Here is a 10,391-nt window from a genome sequence, read left to right as displayed (position 1 = left end):
GTAGTAGTAGTAGCGCTGGGATAAGGCGCCAGCCGCAGCACACATAGCCATAGACAAATCTAAAGCATAGCCGTCGAAAGGGCAAGAACACAACCAGGGAAGCACGTGACACCATCTTCGAATATAGAAATCAGGTCCTTTCATGACGCCAAATTCGCGTCGCAACTGTTTGATCCCCAACTGAATCTCGCCATTCAAGAGGTCCTGTCTAAAAAGCAAATCGCTAACACAGGGCCCTTGGATTCCTCTGTATTTGAGACACTTTAGTCTCACTCAGCACCTTGCTCTCAACTCCAATCTTCAGTGTTGCACGGACATTGTCCCAAATGGTCACATGGTCCGAAATCCGAATGTCGGATTCAGTAGACGATGTTTTTCCCATGGTCTCATGGTCCGATCAAAATTGGAATTAAATTGCCAGCATGCACTTCAAGGCACTTACCGAAGACATGTGCAAGCGCTCTTTGGAGCTGGCACACGCATGCTGCATCAGGCAGGTATTGAGGGTCGGCAACCAAGGTTGTGACCGCCCACAGTTTTGTGGCTGTGCTGGCTATCCCAAAAATGGCGGGACGTTTTCCTCTGCACACAATGAAGATAGTATGCAAATAAACATAGGATGTTGTTTGTAGTGACCTATATTAGTGCACCTTAGGTTTGCTTTTTCTCAAATGCGCTTTATTGTCGAGATATGGGTGAGAATCAGTTGAAAAAACACTAAAGATGGAGTTAATTTGAAAATCGACACCCAACAATACCTAGGTAAGGGTGACAGAATAAACTTTTAATTCAGGCGCAGGGGCTTGAGACTATTAGATGAAAGAGAATTTTTGCTTCAAAGATTTGGGAGATTGAATGGAAGCGGAAGTTGCCGAAGTCATCAAGTGGGCGCTCTTCCTGCCCGGAATGCATTCACAACCCACACAGGAGGTTGGAAAGAGTATTGATATTATTATAGCATGGATTGAGGAATTTAAGGCCGTTCAGTTGACAGATGATGCGGGATGGGCAAGGAACCCAAAGACCACCATTGCACAACTGGAGCCGCAGTTGAGTGCATAAAGGCTCCAGGATCCTCTGGATTCTCTCAGCAGCCATACACCAAGAAATGGCGACAAGGCTAGGGAACTAGTACTAGCAAATGGGCACAGAAGAACGCGGGGAACAGTGGGGATATGGCAAAGGCCCAATGATAATGGCCGATTGATGCAAATCCATGAAGTAATTTACAAAATAATCAGCTTCCTAGATGTCCAGGGACCATAGCTATTTACTAATGGAAATGATAAGAGATCGGATGGAGTTTGAGCTGTGTGTTGAAACCTCAAGACACTCGCCATAATTCTGGCGAAAAATAGGTCACGTGTAGGCTGAAGCAGCCTCTATATATAGAGGCTGGGATCACTGTTGAATTGTGCAATTCATGTTCTTTACTGAATTGATAGAAAAGGGTCCTACGGTGTTATCCGAACCCCCTTTGAGGTCACGTTGAACAAGAGAGTCGGAGGGAGTCGGAGGAAGTTTGTATTCAATACTTCTTGAGGCGCATCCGACACTCTGATACAAGCCCGACACTAGGCTGAATAGCCCGACACATACCAGACCAGAATGGATTATGTGGCATCACATACTATAGACAGAGAAGATGCTTTTTTCAATCCATCTAATGAAAATATCGAAGCTGAATCCAAGATTCCAAAGCGAGGCCGACCAAAGCGCAGGTCCACTAGCAATCACATCCAACCTCTGACCCCATCCAAGATCCTTCGGACCGGCTCACCCCCATACCCCTTCACTTTCACTTCTACACCAATTCCACCACCACAGACACCACCCACCGTGCACCGCTTGCCCCGTTCACCGCACCGCCCAAAAGTCAGAAATTCCCCCACCACAACTCGTACTGTCCACATGTGCCAAGTTTGTGGAACTCCTAGAAGCCATATCGCGGTACCTGGCTCGAAGTGGCAGGAGAAGGTGTCAGAATTGGGCGGTGCAGGCCCCGTGCTCAGTGTGCTGGCTGATCGTGGTTTACTGCTTGGCGACTTCCTGATGCTGCTTTTTGACAAGAGAAACATGGCTTCCTTGAGTACTGCGCAGATAACCCAGATAAGTCGTTATCTGAAAGGACGATGCAAGAGTGGCAACACCCCACTCAAGTTAGTGCAAGCCATATACGAGCATCCATATGCACGTGAAAAGGGTGAAGGGGAACCAACCCATTACTTCCCGTTGCATGCATATCCTCTTGGGTTTGATGCCTGTCAGGACAGCAATGAAATGACGAATGGAATCACTTGTACTGAAGCACAAACTCCAACAACCTACTGGGGACTGCAGCGCTACTTCCTCAGCTGTACAGTTGAGCGGGTCACTTCTGAGGTTTCCCTGCTAGAGGCCGATCCCAGTGTTCAGTCTGTCCATGATGCAGGTCAGCTTAGTTGGGGCTCAGTTACGGACTTCTCCTTGTCTTCATTGCGTGATCGAGTATTAGCTCTTGCACCCATTACTTGGACACTCCTCACTACAATAGCAGCGGGAGGGGGGAAACACGTCACTTACCGAGAAACCTATAACAAGAACAAGAAAACGGGGAGGGGATCTAACCAAACACGCGACCCTTGGTTAGTAAGTATATCAGGTACAAGACACCGGTCTAGTCCCCAGCTCACCTTGCAATCATGCCAACAGGGTTGCACCGTCGCACTATGCATCCTGCTTTATTTCCACCACCTATATGCAAATGCATTCCAGTCCGTCATTGGCATATTGCTCTTCGCGACGAACACACAGCGCAACGTTCACACTATTCTCAGCCGGTTAGGACTCTCTACTGCCTATAGCACAACACTGCGACACCTACATGCTCTTGGAGATGCTGCTAGTAACAAGCTGAAGGATATCGGGCGTCAGTTTGTGGCACGCAAGGCCACATTTCATATTGTCTATGACAATTTGAACCAATACCACAAGAACTGGCGGCCCTCACTTGGGAAGGGTACTTCTCTGGAGAGTGGGACTGCAGCCACCCTCATCATACAGCAGGGCGTTGATGCGGCGGCTTTTGATGGAATAGAATATGAGCGGAGGAAGCGTGAAGTAAAGAAAAGGGATATCTCACATGAAAAGATGTGGAAGGATGTGGATCACGACCACTTGCAGCGTGCTTGCATAGTGCAGATCCTAAGAATCCTTGTGTGCCATGTCCCAGGAATAAAGCGGCGCTTCAGCGGCAACATTCAAGCACTGTGTGAAAAAACACTTGCCAAACGCCAGCTTCCGGTGTCGAAGACAGAGTACTACCCCTGCGAAACTTCAGGATATGATGAGGCAACGGTAAAAGGAAATCGTGACACACTTCGTGATTTGCTTTTTCGTCAGTTGGGAGTCACACCAGATGAGGTTGAAGGGCGCCTCGTACCTGTGTCTGGTGATCAAATGACCATTGCACGACTCAGAACCTTACGTGAACAGACAAGTTCAGCCAATACATGGCATATGGGAAACCGGTGGATACTCCCCCTCATCGAAATCTGGCACATGGGTTTGGCCATGATCAAAGGAATCTTCAAAATTCACTGGTGTGAGAACACAGTGAAGGGGGACTTTGGTCTACGGCACGCAAATGACCTCTTACGACGGAAATTGAATATCAATAAACTCGAATTTTACCCCGCAGAGCGACTTACGGACACAGTACTTGCAACTATGACGCTAAACTATTTTCGGTGAGTATGTTCCTTACAGGACACGATATATTGTTTACTCACTATTTGCGAAACAAAACAGGGCAATCCTACAACAGGAAGTTGACCTGTCAGCTGAACCCCAAAAGCGGTTGCATTTGACAGAAGAATTGGACTCATACACAGGTGATGGCCAAATCCTGTCAAAATGCCCCTTCGAATATCTATACGCCCTGGCAGAGAAGACATATGTCGCATTTGGAAGCACAAAATCAGCTTATATGGCGCTCCATCCAAATTCTGAACGGGCGTCGACTTACTTCCACCAATTCATTGATCCTGCAGCTAGCACACTCTCTGTAAACCCGGACGACGAGCCTCCACCAGGCAGCCAAAGAGGGGGCAACACTGGCGCTGATGGACTGGAGGAAGATGAGGAGTTTATTGAAGACATGTTGGCGGAGTGTGAAGGCAGTAGCCGAGCATCAATTTTGCTTGCATGTGACGATGAAACTCAGAATGATGCACCGGTTCTTGAAGCGCCACCTGAGGCTTCTTCTGGCGACATTCTGATGTTTAACAACATTATGCTTTGGCAGGACTTGCTGCACTACTCAGAATTCCGTGACAGTGTGAAGGAGGGCGATGTCGGACGCACATTTGAAGTGATCAAGGTGAATAATTCTCAATTGGTTGCGTATACATACTCAAAATTGGCTAGTGGCTTCGATTTTGGTTTTTTGGTGTAGGTGCGACGAACTATGGGCATGAATTACTCCATCAAATGCTGGACTTGTGGTTCCACTTCTCCCCTGCGACTCTCAATGCTGTGCTCGACAATTATTTTGTGAACACATCTGGTGAACGAAGGCGTTTTCATGCAAGAGATCTCCTCCAGGAGCATATAAACTGTTGGCTGAAGAGGGTCTTTAACAACCGTTTAGCTACATTTGGGTCATCCTTCATGCGCCAAACTATCGCTCTCAACATCCTTCATCTGACGAAACTCACCCGGACTCTTTCCAATTCTCTTGGACTTGCTGACCCATATTCTTTACATTCTTCTGCCAACATCACCGCTGACATCAATGTCCTTGGTTATCATTACGCCACTCATAGTCATCATATCTACATTGCTGGCCGCACACAGTCTTACCTGACTGTCGATGGTATCTCTCGTGGCAGTGAAAAATTAAGGAACGGCGTTCTCAAGAACTTTGTAGATGAGCACATAGAATTGCCCTATCGTACCTAAGCTAACTTTTTTTTAATGTATCATTATATATACGTTTTTCTGTTGGTTTGCTTTTTCTCTTTCCCTTGATTACCCCACATGCTGATATATCACTCTTAGGCTGAAGCGTTCTACCAATATCAGTCACGTCCTCACCCTCTACACCTGTGACCTGCATTGCACTATCAGCTTGTGGCTGGTTATTACAGTGCTCACTCCTTTCCTTCCCTTTCCCCTTTTTAGCCCTCTTCCGTTCCATTGTTGCTGCCGTCTCAACTGCTAGGATTTCCACCACAGCCTCCCAAAGGCTATTCAAGTGTGTCTGAGACATGTTCGGGTACGATATCCATCCAGCTGCGATGAGGTCAAATCGTTCACGGGTGCTTGCCACATGCATGCGCTCCGTCAATTTCTTCAATTCCTCGTCCATGATAATGAATGTCGGTGAGTAGCGGGGTTGGTCGTCATCTGCCCATGCTTCAATCCTCCAACTGTGTAACTTCCCCAATGCTGCTTTTCTAGAGTCAGCATCAAGGGATCCGTTTCGACTGCCAGGAAGTCGGCTGATTTGTGTAGGACGGGTGGACTTGGCATATGCAAGTGCCTGTAAGTATGAGCCGACCATCGCATAATGAGTTGTGAATGATTCAGGCTGACAGGTTTCGCAGCAGATTGGTGGTCGATGCGGGATTTCTTCGTAGTAGTGGCAGAGTGTTGTGCGTTGGCACCCTCCATCCTGAGGGTTAAAAAAATTCACCAAACCCTCCGGAGTTTTGGCTTGGTATGTGTCTCGAGCTTCAATCTGTTTTGCTGAGAGAAATTTTCGCCGCTTGCTCCCAGATTCCCCCATATATTCAAGATTGTCATCGTTCCCATTGCGTGAACCCCATTTCCGACATCGGATCCTGTCCTCTTCTGATACACGGACGATTTCTTGCGGTGCGTATACTATGAGAGCTCCCCCCTGACCCTGCCGACCTCCCCGACCTCCCCACTGTGTGAGCTCCTCAAATGACCGAGGGAGGTCTACACAGACAACAATGTCAACAGCCAAATTCACGCCAACATTGGCGCATATGGTGGCAACAACATAGCGAACTTTGCCACACTCTAGCTTGGCTATTGTCTCTCGGCGATCTTCATCGTCCAGGTTGGCATGGAATGGGCGAATAATATGAGAAGCAACAATGTCGCTTGGTAGGACTTCAGATAGCTCCTTTACTAACCAATGGTATAATTCCATTGTTTTTTTGATTGTTGAACAGGCAAACAAGGTGCGAGGAATTTCGGATGTACTATTTGGTGCATATGGAATGGCCCAGATAAGATCGGTGAAGTTTGGTGCGTCAACTGAGTGCTGAATTATGCGAGCACAATATTTGATATCTGGCCGATCAACTGGTAATCTTTCATCATGAAATGAGCCTGATTTATAGCCAAGTTCAATCTGTGTTTGTGTTCGTGATTTGTTGGTCAAAGAACCAGACATCGCCAGGAAAGGTATTGATGATTGGACTTGGAACCTTAGGTCATGTAGTTGCCGGTATGCGGGGCGGAAGTCCTTTCCCCATGAAAGCACTAAGTGTGCCTCGTCAATGGCAATCAATCCAACCGATGTACAGAATTGTTGATTTCCAAGCAATTTAAAGGATGAAGAAGCCATCATCTCTGGGCTGAGTGCGATAACGTCCCAGCTTCCAGATATCGCTTCCTTCCACAGATTACTGTTGATGGCAACAGTTTCAGAATTGATAGCAACAAATCGGATTCCCTTGCTGCGTGCATTTTGCTCCTGGTCAAGAACTCATTGTTAGTTCGGGCTTTCTTTCCCAACATGTCGGCTGACTCACCTGGTCAGCCATCAGGGAGACAGTTGGGTAAACTACTAATGCAATGTGAGGCTTCCGGAGGACTTGACGGGCAAGCATGGGAGCGAGTGTGAGCAAGGATTTTCCACTTCCAGTTTTTGCTGTCAGAAATACATCTATATTCTGGCATAAACGGATTGCATTCTCCACCTGCCAACGGTGGGGGTTGAAGCTGAACCAGTCTCTAATCAGCGCTTGCATCCAGGCATCTGAGAGAGGCTGGTATGCTCCGAGCCGTAACCTGAGCCTGTTGATTAAGACTTGGTAATGACTGCATGGAAGCATCCACCACTGATTTTGATTGTCCATTGCTCTTGTTTATGTTGGAGATACAATGACAGAGGTAATTAAGGAGGGCCACCAACAGAGCAAAGCGTGCCCGATGCTTCCCGACGTTGGCAAAATTCAATTGATATTTCATTCTCTCACGGTCATGCCTTTTCCCATGCCTGGTTGCCCCGTTCCCATGGACCCTTTTCAAACAATTCAGTCAAGAACATGAATTGCGCAATTCATGAGTGGTCCTTGCCTAGGTCACGTGGGGGTGAAGGTTTGCAACATATGTTGCCGAGCCTCACAGGTATGCCATCAGAACCACTCTTAGGCACCTTCAGATAGGGATCAAGACCCCACTGGATCCCGCTTAAACCCTGAGCTTTCATGTCAAATGGCCATCCCTTGGGAGGAGTATCACAGTTTTCACAATTTACAAGTTTCTCTGCTTTAAGACCTTTCGGCAGACTGTGATATTCAAGTTCCCTGTGAGTTTCACAGCACATATTGCTAGGTATCATGTTTATGGAAAACTCCAGCAGATAGCAAGCAGTAGTGTTAATATCTTTGATTTGGCGTCGGATGGTGAATGGGATCTCCATTGGTTCCAGGCAAAGGATAATTTGGCAGCTGAGATGGAGATTGAAGATTTAGTTACAAGGACATGTAATCAAGAATTAGATTCTAGTATAGCTGGCGTTGCGGGGTAAGTTGCAGCATAGTCCTATTGGTAAATCCGATAATGCCGGCTTACATCCGTACTTTGGACCTCCGAGACAATTGACCCAAGTCGGAAGCACCACGAGATTGCAAATGGTCTGATTCACTGTCTGATTGTGTCATGTGCAACACTGCCAATCTTAGATCCCACGTACCACGAATCGCCTAATTCACGATGTCGCACTCTTCCACTTGCCGAGGAAGTGACTCGTCGACTCTACCGCTGCACTAGACAATCAGCAGAGATCACTGCAACGCCTCCTCTGGTGTGTTGAGTGTTTCTAATGTGGTGTCTGGCTCTGGCTTATGTAAGTGTCTGTACGACTAACCCAAAGCGTGGGAGTAGTGGGCACTTGCCGTGTTAGGCGAGCCAGAGAGGCCGGGAAGCTGCATACATCACTGTGATTATCAACCTGCTATCTACATTTGTAGGCCGCACGCCCGCCCTGGCTACCTAAGCATCACCATGCACTTCTGTCGTGGCAGGCTCGGGCCCTTTCAGCCGCAGAACCCCTGGGCAATACTTCTCGACTACACATCTTCTTCACTCGTCTCTGAAACTCTGGAATACTCTCCGTGGTTATCACATATTACTTTTCTGCCAGCTGATATGTCTGCCAGTGGCGTACGTACAAAACCCTCACGCGCATGACATCCTAGGACTAACAGCCCTTCGCCAGCATCCGCAAGTATACGCTAATGGCCTTTTGTATCGGAGACGGATGTATTCACCGCTCAAACATTGAGTCCTTTCACAGCTGAGCTCAGTCCGGACTGTGAAAGACGCCCACACAGCAGATACTGATGACTTGAAACATGAATTTCAGAGAGGGGGAGATCACTGATCATTTCAGTAAGCGTCACGACTGTCGCTGCCGCCCCAGCAATATGCCACTCTTGTATCGAGCCCCAAAATTCCGGAGCAACACTTCTTGGATGATGGCGGAGAAAAACCAAGAGTTTTCTCGAAACCCCGTAATTGTCAAGAACTCAGTTCCAATACCCTACCTGTCACTTACCCAGGATAACTGATACTTTCGAGATTCTGCCATGGCGACATCGGGTTGGAGAGTTCAAGTTCTGCTTCCATTCGAATCTTTCCTCTCTCGTTGTCCTCATGATCAAACAAATCGTTGCGATGAGCGGAGATCCTAGCCTGTTAGGGGAAAACATCACTTGAAGGATGAATATCACCCACAGTACACCCTCGGCTTCTTTTGCAGGCGATTGGCCCCAATCTCCTGAGACGAAGTCTCGCATCGAAACCGCCTCCTCACGTCGACGATCCACACGAAGACAAATGTTTCCCATAGGACTGAAAATTTGGAATACAAAAAATCGATGGCGTATACCAGTAATTCTAGTATAACACTTGACCTATCGAACCCCAGCCCCGGGGTCTCGCAGCACGGTTTTGCAGAAAGTGCGCACAGAATAAAGTTGATCATCCAAGTACATATGCGAGAAAGTGTGGTCTGATGCAACACTTCCCATGAAAAATACACGCTGTAAAGGGACCAACGTAGCTGGCCCCGTACCTCTACCAGGCTGACGAAGATTCAGTAAGTCGCACTCGAAAGGAGCAAGGAAGTCGATTCTACTTCGACTGTGCCGCCATACCGCACGGAATCCCCAGGGTCAGTCTCGGAAGTCTGGTCGACTAAAGCGTTCAAGCTCGTTGCTGAAGCGCGTCTCTCACAGTCCTAACTGGACTCAGCTGTGAACGTACTCGGTGTTTGCGTGGCCCTGCGTTGTCATCAGAGTGTACTTTTGGATGCTGGCGAAGGGCTGTCAGTCCTGCAATGACATGCGCGTCAGGGTTTCACTCTTACGCCGCCGGTAGACGTAGCAAGATTACGTGGCGGTCACTGGCAATCGCGGAGAAAATTCCAGAGCCAGGGAAACAACTTTGGGGGGAGTATGTAGTCGAGAAGTACTGGACATGAATCTGCCACGACAGACCTTCATGATAAATTATCATAAGTGACCTGAGCCATACCCAGCCGTTCTTTCGAAGATCGGCCGCACTCCCACAATCAGACCAATAGTAGATCTGAGCACTCATTCATCCATCTGGACTACTTGGTTCAAGTTTACTACCAGACTACGTCAACCACCATGACCACAACCAGCGTACGTCCAATGTTTCTTCATGTCTAATGGAATAGGAAAGAAAGAGACGCGGCTCTGGCTGAAGGATGGCGTCAATCAACGGTGCTGATACACACAACAATTAAGACACCCATACAACGCCGAAAGGCAAGAGAGCAGCCTCAACAGAAAGGGGTTTGATATCCTCGTCTATCACAAAGTGCACACAAGTCCCGGCAAAAAGCTGGGGCCAAGGGAATGCTCCCAAATGTCACGGTATTGGATGGACGAGGTGCAGTGAAGTTGGTAGTTTGTTTGTTTGTTTTATTCTGAATATTTAACCATGCTGCTGCTCCAAGGGCAGGGTTCTCGGAATATTTTCAAGTTACTAATATGCAAGGATTGGCCCGGAAAATCAAATCTAGGGCCTGGCCCACATTGAACGGAGCAGGCGTTATATTTATCCTCTCGTCATTCGACTTGGAGTGCTGCATTTTCCTTTTCTTTTACTTTTCAGAT

At 47.7% G+C, this 10,391-nt stretch overlaps 2 protein-coding genes across 2 annotated transcripts; one reads left to right on the top strand and one right to left on the bottom strand.

The window, feature by feature from the left end:
• Window positions 1-2,280: 2,280 nt before the first annotated feature.
• On the top strand, window positions 2,281-4,941 carry EI90DRAFT_2956624 (uncharacterized protein; the record flags this gene model as incomplete). Its single annotated transcript, XM_039055441.1, has 4 exons — window positions 2,281-3,728; window positions 3,790-3,996; window positions 4,084-4,360; window positions 4,408-4,941. 4 exons carry the CDS (start codon window positions 2,281-2,283, stop codon window positions 4,939-4,941), a joined length of 2,466 nt encoding a protein of 821 aa, XP_038907634.1.
• Window positions 4,942-5,010: 69 nt separating this feature from the next.
• On the bottom strand, window positions 5,011-5,655 carry EI90DRAFT_3024443 (uncharacterized protein; the record flags this gene model as incomplete). Its single annotated transcript, XM_039057893.1, has 3 exons — window positions 5,011-5,051; window positions 5,137-5,524; window positions 5,578-5,655. 3 exons carry the CDS (start codon window positions 5,653-5,655, stop codon window positions 5,011-5,013), a joined length of 507 nt encoding a protein of 168 aa, XP_038907633.1.
• Window positions 5,656-10,391: the final 4,736 nt, after the last annotated feature.

This window comes from Cantharellus anzutake, assembly GCF_015039405.1.
Source record: "Cantharellus anzutake strain C23 chromosome Unknown EI90scaffold_276, whole genome shotgun sequence".
NCBI lineage: Eukaryota > Fungi > Basidiomycota > Agaricomycetes > Cantharellales > Hydnaceae > Cantharellus > Cantharellus anzutake.
Note: the sequence above shows the minus strand (reverse complement) of the source record. Positions and strands in the feature narration are given on the sequence as shown.